This window comes from Mesoplodon mirus, assembly GCF_964341445.2.
Source record: "Mesoplodon mirus genome assembly, chromosome: 14".
Classification (NCBI taxonomy): Eukaryota; Metazoa; Chordata; class Mammalia; order Artiodactyla; family Ziphiidae; genus Mesoplodon; species Mesoplodon mirus.
In genome coordinates this window covers 2,319,548-2,340,277 of record NC_138990.1, presented here as the reverse complement: position 1 = coordinate 2,340,277, position 20,730 = coordinate 2,319,548, and the positions used below count along the sequence as shown (strand labels likewise).

Here is a 20,730-nt window from a genome sequence, read left to right as displayed (position 1 = left end):
TTTTACAGTCTGTTTGAGTGAAATTCAAAATAGGTACCAAGAGTTCTGAAGTTGGAGATGACATAATGGGAATACTTGGCTAGGAAAGCTACAATGAAGATGAGGAATTTAAATGACGATTTGAAGGATATATAGAATTTAAACAGGAAGACAGAGGAAGGAAAAGGTATTTTATAAAGGTACATAGGGAGAAATATTCGTTTAGTAGACTGCATAGATCCTAAATTAAGAGATATGAACTTGTTTTGATAGATAATGGGAGGCGTACATGATGAAGGTAATGTTTTAGGAAGCCCTGAGCAACAGGCTAACTTGGAGGCTAGGGAGAAAGAGTTGAAGGTATATACTGAAAGGCTATTGCTGTAGCCCAAGTGCAGGGTGAAGAATTCCTCACGTGGGGTGATAGTGACAAAGGGAAGAGAAAGAAAGTGTTGATTACAAGGGAAGAGAACGTGTTGATTACAAGTGGTGTTATGAAGTAATCAGTAAAATACTGAGAATAACCGTAACACCAACACATCAGAAAGATGACCCCAAGGTTTGGAGTCTGAGTTATTCGTACAATGGTAGTTCAATTCATAAAAATGGTGACTTTTCAGAGAGGGGAACGGTTTTGATGAAAGTTCTACTTTATAGACAATGAAATGATGATGGGACATCCATGTGGATATGCCTGTTAAGCAAACAGAAATGAGAAAATGAAGAAAGAGCTGAAAATAAAGATTTAACAAAGTAAAGGATGGATCCTTGTCGTTTATCTTCCTCTGCTCTAGTCATGCATGCCTTTAGGCTCTGTGTTAGGGCCATGCAGTGTTCATAATTTAGGAGCCAAGCTTATCCCTGAGAAAGTGGTAGATAGTTGGTCGGAAAGCAGCCTAGTTGTTAACCACTCCAGCTGAACTGAGTACTCTGTTACATCCAGCAAAGATCTGTTCATTCAGTTATTCAACAAATAATAATTGGCCATCTGCTGTTTGTTGAATAATAAACTAAACCACATGCAAAGTATACATTTGTGCCAGTGAAACTCGAGAGAGCCAGAAGTGAATTTTGCGTGAGATAAGTGTATTTTTATAAACAAATTCCGTGGCTGTTTTAACTGCTGTTGTTATAAATGCATATTTTGCTCCTAACAGTACCTGCCATGTAGTAGGCCCTGAACACACAGTGGACATTTCTGGATATGAATGAATGCATGAAACGCAGTGTTCTGTCCTACTGCCTAGACGTCATGTCTTAGTCATGTCATCCTGCCTAGCCTTGGTGGTCTAGTACTGTATACATTGGGTTAAAATATGGAATTATTCTCCTTTGATCATTAGAGAAGCTCTGGTAATTACTGAAAAGTTAACTATTTAAAAATAAACTAATGTTTAAGAATTTATTTATAACTTAGATAATTTTATTTATAAGTTTGATTCCATAGGTTTAAAACAGATGCCATGGTTCACATCTATAGAAGAATTTATAGATAGCAGTATGGAAGATTCAAAGAAGGAAAATCGTTCTGATAAGAAAATCTTGTCTACTGTCATCAGCAAAACAATTATTCCTCGACTTACAGGTACTGTTTTGTAATCTTGATAAAATTAAATTGTTCTTTGGCAAAGTGTAAGATCATTAATTTCTGTTACAGTCACAAATTTTTTTAGACGTTTTTGAACACAACAACTGTAATATGCAGTAAAAAGCAACAGATGTTATAATTTAAGCTGATTAAAAAATGCTTGTTTGTGCAAGTGATTGGCTATCAAACTCCTGATACTTTTGGATCTTTAGTATTTGTGACATTAGCATTACTTTTATTTTTATTTTTTTTAATTTATTTATTTTATTTTAGGCTGCGTTGGGTCTTCATTGCTGCATGCAGGCTTTTCTCTAGTTGGCAGCAAGCGGCCTCTAGAGTGCAGGCTCAGTAGTTGTGGCGCACGGGCTTAGTTGCTCTGCAGCATGTGGGATCTTCCCGGACCAGGGCTCAAACCCGTGTCCCCTGCATTGGCAGGTGCATTCTTAACCACTGCACCACCAGGGAAGCCCTAGCATTACTTTCATTAGTTACTTTTTTATAAGTCATTTATTAGGGGCACACTTTCATCTCCTACATGTATTTCTTTCTTTCCCTTAACTTCTCCCCTTATGTTTCTTTTTTTTTTAATTTTTATTGGAGTACGGTTGATGTACAATGTTGTGTTAGTTTCAGATGTACAGCAAAGTGAATCAGTTATACATATCCACTCTCTTGGATTCTTTTCCCATATAGGCCATTACAGAGTATTGAGTAGAGTTCCCTGTGCTATACAGCAGATTCTTATTAGTTATCAATTTTATATATAGTAGTATGTACATGTCAATCCCAATCTCTTGATTTACCCCTCCCCCCATCCCCTGGTAACCATAGGTTTGTTTTCCATATCCATGATTCTACTTCTATTTTGTAAATAAATTCATTTGTACCCTTATTTTTAAATTCCACATATAAGCGATAACATGTGATATTTGTCTTTGTCTGACTTACTTCACCCAGTATGGCAATCTCTAGGTCCATCCATATTGCTGCAAATGGCATTATTTGTTCTTTTTTATGGCTGAGTGATATTCCATTGTATATATGTACCACATCTTCTTTATACATTCCTCTGTTGATGGACATTTAAGTTGCTTCCATGTCCTGGCTGTTGTAAACAGTGCTGTAGTGAACATTGGGGTGCATGTATCATTTTGAATTATGGTTTTCTCCAGGTATTTGCCCAGGAGTGAGATTGCTGGGTCATATGGTAGTTCTGTTTTTAGTTTTTTAAGGGACCTCCATACTGTTCCCCATAGTGGCTGTACCAATTCACATCCCCATCAACAGTGTAGGAGGGTTCCCTTTTCTCCACACCCCCTCCAGCACTACTGTTTGTGGACTTTTTGATGATTGCCATCCTGACCGGTGTGAGGTTATACCTCATTGTAGTTTTGATTTGCATTTCTCTAATAATTAGTGATGTTGAGCAGCTTTTCATGTGCTTTTTGGCCATCTGTATGTCTTCTTCAGAGAAATGCCTATGCAGGTCTTCTGCCCATTTTTTGATTGGGTTATTTGTTTTTTTGCTATTGAGCTGCATAAACTGTTTGTGTATTTTGGAGATTAATCCCTTGTTGGTTCCTTCATTTGCAAATATTTTCTCCCATTCTGAGGCTTGTCTCTTTGTTTTGTTTATGGTTTCCTTTGCTGTACAAAAGATTTCAAGTTTAGGGAATTCCCTGGCAGTCCAGTAGTTAGGACTCCGTGTTCTCACTTCTGATGTCCTGGGTTTGATCCCTGGTTGGGGAACTAAAATCCCACAAGCCATGTGGCATGGCCCAAAAAAAGATTTTAAGTTTAATTAGATCCCATTTGTTTATTTTTGTTTTTATTTTCACTGGGAGGTGGATCAAAAAAGATCTTGCTGCAATTTATGTTAGTGTTCTGCCTATGTTTTCCTCTAAGAGTGTTATAGTGGCTGGCCTTACATTTAGGTCTTTAATCCATTTTGAGTTTATTTTTGTGTATGGTGTGTTTCTTCTTTCTTTAAAAAACATTACTACATTTCCCTCACATCTGCCACCAGCACTCAGAAACCCTTGGGCATTGATTTTTGTGCTTCAGTCTGAAGACTTGTTTTATCTGAAATTGTATTTGATAAGGATCTGTTCCACCATGTCACTGAGAATGGATTCTGACAGCAAAGTCTATAGAACTCTTAAAAGATGAAGCAACTTACTTTATAGTGCTTCTCAGCCAACTTGACTATACTTTAAAGATTTTTTTTTTCATATAACTTTCAGTGTAATCATGGGTATCTTAGAAAGATAGTACTTTTAACTATTTACTTTTAGCTATTAAGCACTATTAATGATAGCATAGAATATATGTGCCTTATTTAAGTACTCATCTGAAAACTCCAAATTTTCACTTACAATTAAACAGTTCCTCAAATAAGTAGCATTATGAGAAATTAATACTGTATATTTATTCTCAAGTCCTATCCTGGATCTTCTTCATGAGCTCCCTGAGTAATTGCATACTCTCCTCTAGTGCCATCTATATCTGTGTTGCTCATTATGGTAACCACTAGCAATATGTAGCTATTAAAATATAAATTTCAAATTAGTAAAATTAAAATTCAGTTCTCAGTCACACTAGCCACATTTTAAATCTTCAATAGCCATATATCACTCATGGCTATCATATTAAATAGTGCAGATGTAAGATGTTTTTTTCCATCATCACAGAAAGTTCTTTTGGATGGTACTATTCTGCTTCATTTTAAATCAAAAAGAACTGGAAGAACAAGTCCAGATGTCTTCTTAGAGCACCAGATCTCTCTTATCAAAGTACCTTCTGAGTACATCTACTTGACAACTCAAACTCCACACGCAAAATCATACTTGTCATCTTTGCTGCAGACCTGCTCCTCTTATATTCCTTGTCTAGAAAATGGTACCTCCATCTACCCACATATTCAAACCAGAACTTTGAAGTCATCCACTCCTCCCTTTTTCTTACCTCCTTATATAAGCAATTGCCAAGTCTGTTTTTTTTTTCCTTTTTCTAACCCATTTTCTATACAGAAACCATGGTGATCTATCTAAAATATGTCTGATTCTGTCATGCCTCACGTAAAACACTTTAATTATTCTTAACTGTCTTTAGGATGAAGTCTAAACTCTTTAACATGCTTTCCAGGCCTTTCAGGATTTTGTCTCTGTTTAGTAGTGCTTTAGCCCCATCTCCTGCCAAGCTCGGTTCCTTCTTCCCCTCATTTCCACCTCTACTGGACTTCAGCTATATTCTCCTTGGCCTTTATATCTTCTGCCCTCCATCCACTTAACAAATCCCCTAACTCTACCTCTTTCATCTAGCTAACTTCTTCTCATCTTTCAGAACTCGGTATGGACATCACTTCTAGGAACTGGATTAGGCATACCTCTCAGGGTTCCTGTAGCACTCTGAACTCATACTTAGGGTGGCATCTACGCATTAAATTATAATTGCTTACCTAAACGTTTGTATTTGCCATTAGACAGAATTGTTCAGAGGCAGTTACCTCGTCTTACTTATTGCTTTGTTTCCTGTCGTTAATGTTAGGCGCATAGTAGGCTCTCAGTATTAGTTGACCAAATATTTCTAAGATTATTACAAGCCTAACCTTGTAGATGCCTGAGAAATCACTGTTTTATATTTGACTTGGGGTGTTTCTTTTTAACCTATTTAAATTTAAAAACATTATTTAACATGTATTTTACAAGGGTCAAGCACAGTTGTTACTTCAGTGTATACAACAATGAACAAAATAATAATCCCTGCTCTCATGGAGCTTACATTCCATGCAGAAGACAAACGATAAATAAATAAAATATAGAGTATGTTGGTTAAAAGGGCCAAGGATAAAAATAAAGTAAGGGAAAGAGATACAAATTATGAAAGAGTAGTGCAATTTAAAATAGGTTGGCCAGGGAAGGCTTTCCTGGGAAGGTCACAAATGAGCAGATTCCAAAAGGAAGTAAAGAAGTGGGCCATATGAATATCTGAGGTAACAGCATCCAAGGCAGCAGAAACAGCAAGTACAAAGGCCCTGAGGCAGGAGCTAGCCTGATTTGCTTGAAAAACAGCACGTAAGCCAGGGTAACTTTAGTAGAGTGAGCAAGGGGGAGACTACGAAGAGGTGAGCAGGATGACTGGCTGTGTCATATGGGGCCTTAAAATCATTTGTAAGGACTTTTACTTAAGTGAAAGAGTGAGAAGCAGTTGGAGAGTTTAGAGCAGAGAAGTGACAAGATCTGCCTTAACATTTTAACAGAATTACTCTGGTTATTGTGTTGAGAATGAACTGTAGGCAGACCAGTTAGGAAGCTTTTGCAGTAATCCAAGCAACAGATGATGGTAGCTTAGGCTTGAGTGTTAAAAGTGGAGGTGGCTGGAAAGTGGTTGAATTCTGTATAAAGTATAAATATAAATAGGAAAGAGAAGGTAAGTGACCAGAGTCCTGAGGTACTCCAGCATTTAGAAAGTCAACAAGATGACAAGCAGACAGTAAAGGAGACCAGAGAGGTAAGTAGGACACGGAAGTAGTATCCTGGAAGCCAAGTAAAGAAAAGTGTTGTGATTGTTGCTGATAAATCAGATGGGGAGTAGAATCAACCATTAGATTTTACAAATGTGAAGGTTATCTGTGACTTGGTAAGAGTAGTTTAGGAGAATAGTTGGAAGTAAGGCCTAACTGAAGTGAATTCAGGAGTTTGAGGAGAGAAATTGGAGATAGGAAGTTTTTTGAGTAATTTTGTTATAAAATGAAGGAAAGAAATAAGGCAGCACTGGAGAGGAAAGTAGGGTCAAGAGAAGGATTATTTTTAATACAAGAGAAATAATTGTAGAGTGATAGAAAAGATCCAGTGGAAGTGAGAGGGCAGAATTCCAGGAACAGGATCTTCAAGAAAGCCAAAGGGGTTGGGGTCTTTTGTACAAATAAAAGGTTGGCCTTGGCAAGGAGTGTAGTGCTTCATCCATAGGAATGGGAGACAAGTTAGAGTTTATGAGTACAGGTGCTGGTAGCTGTGTAGATTCTGTAGGAGGAGCTTGTGGAGCTTCTTTTCTGATTGATTCTATTTTTCTCATCAAATGGGGAAGTAATCAGCTGAGAGTGAGAGCAAGTGTGGAGAAGAGAAAATGTAAGAAATATTCATCTGGAAGAGTAAAGTCCATTAACTGAGAGCAAGGAGTAAGGATAAGTCAGGAAATAATTGTCTAGGAAAGAGAACGGGCCAGGGAAACAGAATGTGATTGCTGGGCAGCATTAAGGGCTCACTGGAGTTTCATGGTGATCAATTTAGAGTGTATTTTTTTCCAGCCATGTTTTAGCCACATGGTTGCAGGCACAGATGCTGTGACAAGGTGATTTAACTAGGGTTGCAGTTGAGCCAGACTGCAACAAAAGAGAGTGTATGCAAATACGTAATGGTACTGATTGTCATGGATTTTAAACCACATAAGGAGGGAAGTAGTGTTTGCTAAAGGCCTCAATTGTTTATATGTGACAAGCAAAGCTTAGTCTAGTAACTAAATTGTGCACCGCCAAAAATTTTTGTTTCAGACTTTGTAGAATTCATTTGGGATCCCTTGTCAACCTCACAGACAACAAATTTAATAACACAGAGCAGAATGATCCTTGAAGAACATTCCACTTGTGAAAATGAAGTTATTAGTAAAGGCAAACAGGTAATAATTTCTAGAATTATGAATTTCTTGATATATTTGTAAATCAATATAATTTATTATAAATCTTTGTTTACGGAAGATGCAGAAGAAGTAATTATCAGAAGACTAGGATTGACCATTTTTTGCTCTTTATAGTTAATAAGATGAAAGAATACACCTTGATATTTCTGAACATTCTTACAGGAATGGTAATGCTTATAAAAGGATACACATACATTCAATAAGATCCAGATTATTACTTTCATTCTTATTAGCTTATTTCTCTCTGTTCAGTGGTCTGATTTGTGTTCTCATGGCCCAGCCAGCTGTCTTTCAGGTTTGTGAATATACAGTGGCCCTGCAGAGACGAAAAGGCCTAAATATATTAGTGCAAATTCATTCCTTCTAAAAGAAAAAAATACTAATTACCTTTGTTTTTTGGCAAAGGTCTAGTAGTATTATGACCTTACTTTATAATGATTTTTTTTTTTTTTTTTTTGGCGGTACGCGGGCCTCTGACTGTTGTGGCCTCTCCCGTGGGAGAGCACAGGCTCTGGACGCGCAGGCTCAGCGGCCATGGCTCACGGCCCCAGCCACTCCGCGGCATGTGGGATCTTCCTGGACTGGGGCACGAACCCGTGTCCCCTGCATCAGCAGGCAGACCTTCAACCACTGCGCCACCAGGGAAGCCCTAACAATGATTTTAAAACTAGGCTAACTTTCATTATACTAACTAGTTTTCTATAATCTGCCAAAGTTGAGAACAGTAATCTCTTTGAGGATTCAAGCTTCAGTAGGATAGATTCTCATCTTAGCATAATTTAGAATTGAGTTTCACTGAACATAAGACATAAAGAGGAAAGAACTTTTTAGAGGCTCTGTTGAGAGTGTTGAATCTTACTCTTATTGTAGTACTCTTTTTTATCATTCTGTTTGTTGATAATAATATTGTATACTCATGCAGTTAAATAAGTAAACCAAATTTACATTGAGTTTTAAGAGAATTAAGAGAGAGATTGACAGACTGGAGGGTACCCAGAGTGGAATAACCAAGGTGGTTGAAAAAGCAAGGCGACATGTCATATTCATATTCTGAACACCAGTAAGTTTTAGCACTTGGAATTGCTGTCATGAAGGAGGGAAGCTGTAAGAAATAAGAGGGAGTATAGGGATACCAGCATGATTCTGCCTTTAAGAAGCATGTTATCTTAGAGGAAGCAAGATGTACATAAACTGTTATTTCAAATAGGAAGTAAGTGGGAGTGACAAGGAGCACTTGTTTATCTGATTCCTGCTCTGTACTAGGCACTCAGTCAGGTCTTTTTTTTTTTTTTAGGTGTTGGGGTAGGAGTTTATTAATTAATTTATTTATTTTTGGCTGTGCCGGGTCTTCGTTTCTGTGCGAGGGCTTTCTCTAGTTGTGGCAAGCGGGGGCCACTCCTCATCGCCGTGCACGGGCCTCTCACTGTCGCGGCCTCTCTTGTTGCGGAGCACAGGTCCAGGCACGCAGGCTCAGTAGTTGTGGCTCACGGGCCCAGCCGCTCTGCGGCATGTGGGATCCTCCCAGACCGGGGCTCGAACCCGTGTCCCCTGCATTAGCAGGCAGACTCTCAACCACTGCGCCACCAGGGAAGCCCTCAGTCAGGTCTTATTCCTGTAGCATCCCACTTAGTCCCAGCAATCCTATTAACAACAGTGATAGCTTAATCTTACAGTTGAAGAATCTGAATCTTGAAAAGTTGTTCACAGTAAAGCCTTGAGTCAGAACTAGGATTTGTACCTTGCTTAGTCTTACTTTAAAGCCCAGGATCATCTCACTGACCACATTGCCTCCCCATGAGTGGCCCAGATAAAGGGCTATGAACCTCAAAAGAGAGGCAGGAGAGAGAAATTACTTTCTGCAGTGAAAGAATTTTTGTTAGATGTGGCATTTGAGCAGGGACCTGAAGAAAGGAATAGGATTTGAATAGTAGCAACTGATGGAGAAAGGGCATTTTCCACTTACCCCCAACAGGATAAAAACATGTGAAAATCATGCAGGAATTAGAGAGATTCAACTTAAAAGAAGATGTGCATAGAGTTAGTGTTTATATTTGAAGAAGGAATAGATTTATTCTGTGTTGTCATAAAGCATAGAACCAAGATTAGTAGGTTAGAGCTACAAGGAAGCAGCTATATAGTCCTGTATTTGCTCTCTGTGTGGGATTATTTAATTATAGCCCAAATGTAAATAGTGCTTTGCCATTTTTTTTAACACTTTCACATTTTCTCATTTGAGCCTCACAACCTTGTAAAATGTGTTGACTTTAATTGCATTTTACAGGTGAAGAAGCTGGGGCCCAGAGTTCCAAGTCACTTTTAAAAGATTAAAGTGGCAGGCCCAGCACTTTGTAACCACTAAAGTCTTTCAGCGGTGTTATGGATTCACTCATGAAGTTTTTATACTGGTGATTTTAATTCTGGAAGCCCTCCCACTCTGAATGTTGAAAATGTGGTCTTTGCATCCATAGGAAACTAGAACTACATCAGGACTTTTCAACTTTGGCACTCTTGGCATTTGGAACAGATAGTTCTTTGTGGGAGGCTGTCCTATGCATTAAGTTCCCCTGGCCTCTACTCACTAGATGCCAGTAGCACTTCCCCGTCTTGACAACCAAAAATATCTCTAGACTTATAAAATATTCTGAGGCATGGCAAAATTATCCCTATTTGAGAATCAGTGTACTACGTAATATTCCAGGTTAGTAACACAGTTTGCCAGTGAGCTCACTCTATTTTTTTCAGTGATATTTAAGAATTGAAGAGAATGAGAAAGGTTCCAGAAGAACAAGTCAGACAGCATAGTTCCTGATTTTGAAGTGAAAAGCAAATGATTCTGTAAACTAATGTCTGGTGAGAATAGTTTTGATTCTGGTTAATGTTCTAAAATAGATTATTACAGAGATGGATTACGAGCACTTAAAATAAGAAAGCAGTGTTTACTGTAATCTTTCATTGATGGGGTTCCTAAATACAAACAACTGTTTATCAAAGCATATTCTTCCATATTATCTCAGTTACTTTCACTGATAAATAAGGTACTGTACAGGTAGAGTAGGTAATACATTTAAATATGTTAAGATTTTCTTACAGATCAAATGGGAAAAGATATGGTATAGTTAGATATAAAGAAAACTGGTAGAGTATACCTAAAGAATACTGACCCATAGGGCCAGAATCTTCTCAGATTTGTCCTGTTCAATATTGTTATTGAACTAGATGAAGATGTAAAATACATGCTAATAAAATTTCTCAATGACAGAAAGCTAGGAATTCTGTCACAGATCTGTGGGTAATAGAATTAGAATCCAAAAGAATTTCAAAATACTGAGAAAATGGACTGACTCTCAAAATGTAAAAGGAATATACATATGTCCTACCATTGTGTTCGAAAATTCAACTGCATAAATACAAGATGGGAGAGGCACAGCTTTGAAGCAACATAGGTAACACAGAGAGGGATTATAATCGACCGTAAACCCAATATGAGTCAACAGTGTCTCTTGAGTAGCAGAAAGACTAATGGGAGTTCATCCTACTAGGTGTATGCTCTTTTGAGTAAAAATGTTGTATGTGCTTTCCTCACAAGTAAGACTTCCCTGGGTATTTTGCATTTAATTTTAGGTTAAAGTATATTAAATGGAGAGTGTCTAAGATGATATGGGAAAGAGAAAATGTAGAAAAGTGAGATATCAATCTTAAACCTGAAGAGTTTTCATATGGAAGGATGATTAGATTTGTTCTGCATGATCCTGAGAAGTAACCAGGACAACGTATGGAAGGTGTAGGGGAGAGAAGTTTGCTTCTCATTAACTGAAATCTAATAGTCCAAAGATGCCCGAAGTTATGCACAGCCTCAGGAGACAGTACATAGTTTGGTTAACCGGTTAGTGGAAACGTGAAAGTGACATCAGATGAATGCTTAGATAGATTGGTAGTTTTCAAATTTCTTTTTCTATCCACAGAAACTTTTTCAAATAAAGCCTTACATACCGCTGTACACAGACACACACAGAAGTAATGCTGCGCTTGCTGTGGTGAGCACCTACTCTCCTCCCCTGAGGGCCTCAACATCTGCCCATGCCACCCAGGTTATCACTGTGGATATGCAGAGCATCATAAAAACTACTCGCTAGAGCTTTTAAGTGCCCTTTCAGAGCTGTTTTAGAGTCTCTATATAGTGCTCGCTTCAGCAACACATATACTAAAATTGGAATGATACACAGATTAGGATGGCCCCTGTGCAAGGATGACACACAGATTCGTGAAGCATCCCATATTTTTATCATGTGTGTGAAACTTTTGAAAATTGTAAAGCATTATAGAATTTAAAGAATCTTTCAATAAGAAAATTAAAATAATAAAATAAGAATAAAGTCTGTATACAGAAGTGTGTGTAGTTGTTAAAACTTTACTCTTTAGAGAACTTTTTTTTTCCACCAAAGGTATTTTACTACTTGGAAAAGTTAATGAGCTCCGAGTTATAAAATATGTGAATTTAAGGTTTTTTTTGTTTTAAACAATTATTTAAAAATAATGGCAAACTTACAGAAAACTCTCATGAATAAAAATCGCATATTAATAGGCCTTTTACCCAGATTGACTTGTCGTTAATATTTTGCCCCATTTGCATTAGTGTTTGCTCTCCCATTAGATATACACACGCACACGATTTTTTTTCTCCTGAACACTTTGAGAGTAAGTTGCGTATTTGCTAAGGATAGTCTGTTACATAACCATAGTACAGTTAGCAGTTTCAGTAAATTTAACAGTAGTTAATCTACCATCCATATTCTACTTCTGTCATTTGACTCAATAAAGTCCTTTATAGCATTTTTTAGAGAACTATTTTTAAGAAACAAAAATTAATATGGAAATATTTATCAAGGCTGAGTTTCAAAATCATTTACATTAAGTGGAAAAAAATCAAAACATAATTGTATTTTAAAAGAATTCAAAAGGGCTTCCCTGATGGCGCAGTGGTTGAGAGTCCGCCTGCCGATGCAGGGGACACGGGTTCGTGCCCCGGTCCAGGAAGATCCCATATGCCGTGGAGCGGCTGGGCCCGTGAGCCATGGCCGCTGAGCCTGCACGTCCGGACCTGTGCTCCACAACGGGAGAGGCCACAACAGTGAGAGGCCCACGTACCGCAACAACAACAACAAAAGAAATTCAAAATGTTTGAGAGAGTAAAAGAAAATTGAGTTTTTATTTGTTTTTAATGTTAATATTGATATGCAGCCATTTGAGGAATATGTTACAGATATTTAAGTGAAAAGAGAAACAGGACTTCAGTTAGATATACCTCTTATGAAAAAATATATTTGGTTGAATTCTACATTTATGAGTAACTTGCTTAGTATAGGGTATATGACAGCTTAATTTGTGCTACACACATTGTCACTGACCTAAAAAAATAACTTTCCCTCTAGTATGTAGTATGCCGTTTCCATTTTTCAAATATGGATTCCTTTTTTAAGTGTAAGATCAGTATCTTATTATAGAAATTTTTATCTTAGTACAAAGACTGATTCCATTGTAGGATATTTTCAGCCTACCTTTTATTTCAGAATTATAATACTGATGGACATGTACACTCGTATCCTACTTCTTCCACTTAAATATTAAACATTTAAATTTGCATGTTACTACAGTCTTCATAAACTTTAGCTAAATATTTCATGCACTGGATGGACATAACATGATGTCCTTAAAAGTTCCCATAATTCAACGTTTTGGTTATTTTCAATTTTTGATATACAAACAATAAAATGAGTTTGCCAAAGTGAATATACTGTGTCAAAGGATATTGACAAACCAGTGAAGAAACCATATTTATAAAGCATCTACAAATCAATAAGAGAACCTAATTTAAATTAAAAAAAACAGGTATGTAGATAAGCAGCTTAATTGGATACTTTGCAAAGGGGCATATCCAAATGGTAAATAAGAATATGAGAAGATGCTCAATATCACATTACTCAATAGGAAATAAAAATTAAAACATAATAAAATATGACTACATACCAGAATTGCAAGCCTTTAAAAACCCTAAAAATACCAGGATTTAGTAAGGGTGTAGAGAAACAGGATTTCTCATACATGGCTAGTGGGAATGTAAATGGCATACCACTATTTCAGAAAACAATTTGGCATCCTGTACAAAGTTGAACATATAAACATGAACTGTATTCCAGCAGTTCTATCTCTACATATACCCATTAGAATTGTATGCCCATGCATACTAAAAGACATGTTCTACAAGAACTTTTATAGCAACATGATTCATAGTAACCGTTAAACTGAAGACCGTCTAAATAAATGTTCCATCATGCAACAGAATATTGTGCTGCAGTGAAAAGGCACCAACTACTGCAACATGCAACAACATGGATGAATGAAGTTCTCTTGTACCTAATTGATAGTTATTTTAACACCTAAGTCTGTGTGTACAAATTTGCACTATTCTGTTAAAATTGCTTCTTTTGGTAAACACATTTCTACTTATAACTATCAGTGATGCTTTTAAATTTTTTTTAAATAGGATTTAATTAAACCCATTGTTTCAAGAATGAAGAAGGCAATAGATGATGATGTTTTTATTCCTCTATATCCAATGAGGTAAGAGTTGCTAATTTCTAGATTTTATGAAATAGTTACTCCTGCAATACAGATTCATTTAAGAGTGTAATGAAAAAAAAATTAAATGTATTAAGTGTTTACAAAACACATACCTATTAAGATGCAAATTGAGATTTCAACAAATATTTTTCAGTCACCTTTTATATTGCCGTGTATGATGTCTGGCACTTGGACATAGGTTTTAGGGTTTTTTTTTTTTGGTTGGGGGTGGTGGTTAATGATATTCCTAAGAACATGACAGTTGGCATGGCAGAGTGGTTAGAAACACAGATTCTGGAGCCCAGATTCACCATTACTAGATATTTGACCTTGGGCCTTTCTGTACATCAGTGTCCTTGTATATAAAATTGGGCATTAAATTAATGCCTACCTCACAGGACATTGTGAAGATGAAGAGAGTGCTCAGAACAATGCCTGACACGGAAAGCCCAGCATAAGGCCTGGAACATCACTGAGGGGCCAGAAACTGCATCTTTGAATTCTATATTTACCTTTAAATGATCAAACAAGTAGTATTTGATGCATATTCTTACATTTGCTAAGAAGGCATCATTTATAGTAATGGATCATGAACTGGAGCTGTAGAGTACTTACAGGATGGAAGAGCTGCATGGAAAGAAAAGAAAGGAACTTCTAAGCTTGCTAGTTAACGTGAATACTGAAGAGATACCTGCATGTAAAAATTCCCCCCCAGTAAGGTTTGTAATATTTTAGATAAGTAATATAGTCCCATGGTTAAAAAGTATGAATGTGTATTTTTAAATTTTGTTTATGTTTAAAATGAAAAGTCTTACTCCCTCCCATTCCTGACCTCCATCCACCCAGTTTTTGCCCTTCCTTCTCTGTACACATACATGCATGTAAGAATGCTCAATGTTGGTAAATTTTTTTACCTTTTCAGAATTTCTTTATGCAATTAGAATTAAACACTTATAGAATTTTAATACTTATAATGCAATTAGAATTAATCTTATTTTCCTCTCCTTTTTTATATATTTACTTATAAAGTAAGTATACTGTAGTCATAACCATTGTTTTGTACCTTACTTTTTTGACTTAGTACATCTTTGAGATCTTTTTATGTCATCACAGAAGTTTCCTCAGTCTTTTTTAAGCTGCACAATATGCCATTATATAGATGTACTGTAATTGATGAGCATGTAAGCAGTAAAACATTACTAACAATGTTGGGAATAATTTTATGGACATATTATTCTGTACATGTGGAAATGTATCTACAGAAGGCATTCTCAGACATGGATTTATTGACTCAAAGTGTGCATGCATTTGTAATTTTAGTAGATGTCACCAGAGCACCTCCCTTTATATTCTGTAAAGGCTTAGTTTGGTTGATTTTTAAAAAAACAAAACCATTCAGGCTTTTAAACTCTGTTTCTGAAAGATGAACAGTCATTTGCATTTTCTTTTTTCTCTTTCTTTTGCTTCAAATTAGTGCTGTAGAGAACAGAATGTCACCACATTCAAAGTTCCAAGAAAGACAGTTCTGGTCAGGTCTAAAGGTAAGCAGAAAACGGCAGAAATAAAAATAATTGCTTTTATTTTTAAAAAGTTTACTATAGAGTGAAGATCAGCAAAATTCTGTAAAGGACCAGACAGTAAATATTTTAGGCTTTGTAGGTCATATGGTCTCTGTTGAACTGTTCAGCTCCGCCACTGTAGTACAAACAGTCATAGACAATATGTAAACAAATGAGCGCATGTCTTTGGTTCAGTAAACTTTACTATCATTTAAAATTATAAAAACCATTCTTGGGACTTCCCTGGCAGTCCAGTGGTTAAGACTCCACGCTCCCAATGCAGGGGCCTGGGTTTGATCCCTGGTCAGGGAACTAGATCCCCCATGCCACAACTAAGAGCCTGCATGCCACAACTAAAACCCACCTGCCACAGTCCCACTTGCTGCAATGAAGATCCCTCATGCCTCAACTAAGACCTGACGCAGCCAAATAAATAAATATTTCAATACATACATAAATAAATAAATATTCTTAGTTCACCAACTCTACAAAAACAGGCAGTAAGGTTTATTTAACTCACAAGCCACAGTTGTCTCACCCCTGGTCTAAATGATACAGGATGAAGTCGGTGCTAAGTCAGTGGCAAAGGAAGGTAAGGAAAAGATGGATTCAAAAGATATTAATTACGTGTGAAGAATGTAGGGTATTAGTCAAGTTTTTGACTTTGGCAACCTGGTAACTTATGATGACATTCTTTGAGGGCATTGGAGGGGTTACGGGAAGAAGAAAAGGTTTGGGAGGCATGGTCATGAATGACAACCTCTGAGGAGATTGCATGAAGCATGAGAAGAAGGCTAAGGATAGACCCTTGGGAGATGCTGAGATAAGAGTTGGGCAGAGAAAGTGGAGTCTTCAGAGAGGCCTTAAGAATGAGTTGTGAAACTAAGAATGGTCATAAAAGAGTGGCATCAGGGAAACTAAGTGAAGGGCTTTCAAGAACGAAGACAGAGTGTTAATGCCACTGAAGAGAATTAGAAAGAAGACTGAATTTTTTTTTACTGGATTTGATGACGATAAGGTAATGGGTAACCTCAGCAAGAACAATTTTGATAGGGTGAATCAATACTTGTCATGTGGTTGAGTCAGGAAAAAGGCTTTTCAAGAAGAGGGAGCAACATGAAAAATGACATTGTGAAAAGGCATTGCATATTAGTACAATTGGATGTAGTTTAGCACCTAGTGTGATAAATATATTACTGGAAAGAAAGTGGCAGATACCATAAAATTCACAGAAAGATCTGCATTTAGAGGAGGGAAATGCAAACCCATGTTACTTTTATTAGATTTTCTTAAAAGTATTTTACCCAAGGTATCTCCAAAGTCACAGGTTATTGTTCATCTTATACTCTATATTAGAGCAGTGAGGTTCTCAGGTTTGATTGATTTCTCAAGGTCACACGTTGGTAACAGTAGCACTGGCTTTAACAGCAGTGCTTTTATGAATCCTGAGGTCCTGCGGTCTTGTATCTGATGGCGCAAGCCTCCAGGAGAGTATGGATTGAGAAGGAAGATGATTGATCAGGAGAGGCTCCAGCAAGGTAATTTGAAATAGATTTTGAGCGGTTGTCCTAAAAAGATGAAAATAGGATGAACAAATATATGGAGGTTGGAAAGAATCAAGTGTTTATTCAGAAATGTTTTCTGTTGATTCTAAAATTGACGGTTCCAACAGTGCCAATTGTAGTGAGAGTTTAAAAGAGTTTGACCAACTTTTTATGTTTGTTGGATACTATTACAGTTTTCCTTTCACGAAAAGGTACATAGTCACTTGACATTTTATTGTGTTTTAGCTCTTCCGCAATATTCTTCTTTGGAATGAACTCCTCCCAGAAGACACCTTGCAAGAGCTAGGACTAGGGAAGCTGCTGAATCGTTATCTTATTATAGCTCTTCTCAATGCCATACCTGGGCCAGATGTTGTTAAAAAGTGCAACCAGGTAAGTTGTATAGAAACTGATTCTAATTTTATCATTTTTAAAATTTAGTTATTAAAATCAATTTTGTAGCAAAATAATTAAAATTGTGGTACTCACATTAACAACAAATTAATTTAACAGACCAGAAACTCAGAAGAACCCAGTATTTAAAAAAAGTATACTTGTTAACTGTTTACAAAATGAATGTTAGATCCTCACCTCTCACTACATACCAATGTAAATTAGAGGTGAAGTAAAGAATTAAGTGTAAAAAAAATGAAACTATAAAATATTGTACTAAGAAGATAAATGACTATACCTGATGTTAAAGGAGTCCTTTCTGAACTTAAAAGCAAAAATGGTGAGAAAAAATAATAGATTTGACAAAAATATAAAACTTCATTAAACCAAAAATGTATCAGGATTATTTGATTATTGTTAAAACTGGAAGATGGGTTCATTGGGCTCACTATACTTATTTTTTCTCCTGTTGTTTATGTTTGAAATTTTCTATAACGAAAAGTTAAAAAGAAAGTTGAAAAACAGAGAAATAAGTTACAATGCATAACGAGGATAAATACCCACATTTTTAAAAAGCAGTAAACAATTCAAATATTCTTATTGAAAGTGACCAAAAGACATGCAACATGGTGAATTGCCTAATTCACCAAAAAAAGAATATGCAAAGATAACTTCTAAACATGTGGAAAATACTAAAAGTACTAATAATCAGAGAATTGCAAATAATACAGTAAGGATATTGTTTTTACCTGTTATGCTGCAAATTTTTTGCTGTTATTTCCATTATAATTTCCAGTATTGTCATAAGCACAGGGAAACAACAGCCCCACATCATTCCAGGGATACCATTCATCTAGAACGTATGGAGTGGCAATTCAGGGAAATAGTTTCTGCACTATGGAAAGAGGAATACAATTCTGGAGACTGTTTTGGCATGATTGATATAAAACCTTTAAAGTTTATATCCTTTTACTTAGCAATTTTACTTCTCGGAAATTATCCTATGTTAAAAAATCAGATGTGCATAAAGGTTTCTACGTACAAAGAATATTATTTTAGCATTATTTATAATAGAAGACAGTTGGAAAGAACCTAAATGTCTAAAAACATTAGTGTCTATCCATAAGATAAAAGTCATAAGGAAAAATTTTTAAGAATGTGGGAAAATATTTACATTCTTAAATAAATTTTTTAAAAATATAAATATATATGTAACTTTAGATAGCAGTTCCTAGACAACCTCCATTTTTCTAGCTGTGGTTATTTCATGTAGTTTTAAACTACATTATCTACCAGAAATTTCAATCATCATCCATCCTATGTGTTTCAGGTTTCAGTTTAGTTCTCTTTGACCATACGCTGTACTATGCAGAATTAAGGAAGAGGATATATGACATTCTCTCCACAGCTTGTGGCCAGAAAACCAGGCCAAGACAATGTGTTTATAAGTCCCAGGATCATTTATGGAAAAGCTAGATAGTTCCTTCAGAATTTTATTGAGACTTGTGGTACAAAACAAGGGGAAAGCGAGTGCAAATGACATTAAATTCCAAGCCAGTAAGAGCTGGTTTTTAAACTTTAAAAAGATACAGTTTGCATAATAAGACTTACAGGACTTTTTGCCTTAGGCAATCAGTGTGTCTGTATTTTTTCTGGATAATTGAAAAAGGTGATTAAAAAATAGGATAAATCATTTTCCTCAACTGTGTTTTCAGTGTTGACCAGTCAGATTTATTTTAGAAAGAGTGCATTCCAGAACTTTCATTTAACGTATTTTATAATATATATATGGTGCAGCTTTCTACTTTCTAGAAGTACGTACTGATCTTGACCTAACCAACTATAGCAAAACCAAGAATTTCTTTAAATAGTATGATCTCAGATTTTTCCTTGCTCCCATTCTCTCCTTTTTTAAAAAAATTCTTCCTTCTGCTATGAGGAAGTTTTTCTTTTCTTTTTTATTTTGTTAACATTTTTCTTTTTTTCCAAAACTTTTCCCCAAATCATGTATTACCTTTAGCATGATGATGATAAGTGTTGTTTGGGTTTATTTTCCCCCCAAAAGAAAAAAATGAATGCACATACATTGACTCTTTATGCTGCCATGGACATTTAAAGCAATGTATTAAATTACAAGAAAATCAAAACCATAACTAATTTTTTTCACTCAATGTATCTTAGAATGACCTTGATTTATTTCTTCATGTAGATTATACACAAACACACCCAATTTCTTACTGTGAAATCATATTAAATGTACCTATTTTATACAGTTGACCCTTGAACAACACAAGTTTGAACTGCATGGGTCCACTTCTACATGGATTGTTTCAATAAATACATACTAGAGTACTACACAGTCCACAGTTGGTTGAATCCTTGGATGCAGAACCACAGATATGGAGGGCCGACTGTAAAGTTAATACACTGATTTTCGACTGCGAATGGGTCACTGCCTGTAAGCCCCTGCATTGTTTAAGGGTCAAATGTAGGTATGTTAACTAAAAGTGTTTTGTGTCTACATATTTCTGGTGTTTAGTTATAAATGTTTTGTACAATTTAATCACTCAAGAATACAGAGTATTGAAAGTATTACAAGTACTAGGAAGTATTTATAAAGAGTAGTCTATTTTAAGCTCTCGGTATCAAAATATGATTTTTTTAAAGTATAAATCCTTGACAAAAAAAGGGGAAATTCTCAAAAGTTATTTAACCGTGAACTATAAAATGGAAGAATAATACTCAACCAACATCAGTACTATAAGGATTGAATGTTAGCTAAAGTCCTTAGATAATAAATGTCATTATTTAAAATGATGTGTTTTGATTATTAGATAGCAGCATGTTTACCAGAAAAATGGTTCCAAAATTCTGCCATGAGAACATCTATTCCCCAGCTAGAAAACTTCATCCAGTTTTTACTGCAGTCTGCACGTAAATTATCTACAAGTGAAATCAGGTAATGCATATTTTATTTGTACCTCCATAAGCATAGTTTAGGGTTCCATTCTCAGCAATTTTTAGAAAGATTTGTACTTTACTTTTAAAAATCTAAGACTGTCACTGAAGAGTTAGGAGATATTTTCATGTATGATCTTTAGAATCACTCAATATTTTATATTCACACCTCATACATATTAGTTCATATTTTTAAATGTAAATCTCTTCCAAAATAAGCACTTCCAGAAAACTGTATCACAGGGGAATTTAAAATTAAAACTATAAATCAAAAGCCTCTTATCAAGCATGTTTTTAATGTCTTCTTAATTTTCCTAGCCATTTCAAAATCTCAACATTTGTTAAGTACAGGTTTGCAACCTGGCATTTACCCAGCAGTAGCTAGATCTCCGTTTTG

General features: G+C 35.9%; 1 protein-coding gene across 3 annotated transcripts in view; it reads left to right on the top strand.

Annotated features, from left to right (window-relative positions):
* GCFC2 (GC-rich sequence DNA-binding factor 2) overlaps window positions 1-20,730 on the top strand; it is a 68,933-nt gene that overhangs the window by 44,501 nt on the left and 3,702 nt on the right. Inside the window, exons 10-15 of one of the 3 annotated variants that reach the window (XM_082643013.1) lie at window positions 1,427-1,564; window positions 7,116-7,240; window positions 13,803-13,879; window positions 15,354-15,420; window positions 17,229-17,375; window positions 20,210-20,334. In XM_082643013.1, the coding sequence (XP_082499139.1) occupies window positions 1,427-1,564; window positions 7,116-7,240; window positions 13,803-13,879; window positions 15,354-15,420; window positions 17,229-17,375; window positions 20,210-20,334 (679 nt within the window). Of the gene's footprint in view, window positions 1-1,413; window positions 1,565-7,115; window positions 7,241-13,802; window positions 13,880-15,353; window positions 15,421-17,228; window positions 17,376-20,209; window positions 20,335-20,730 lie in introns of those variants that run through there. The other 2 variants (XM_082643012.1, XM_082643014.1) reach the window with 2 other exon arrangements.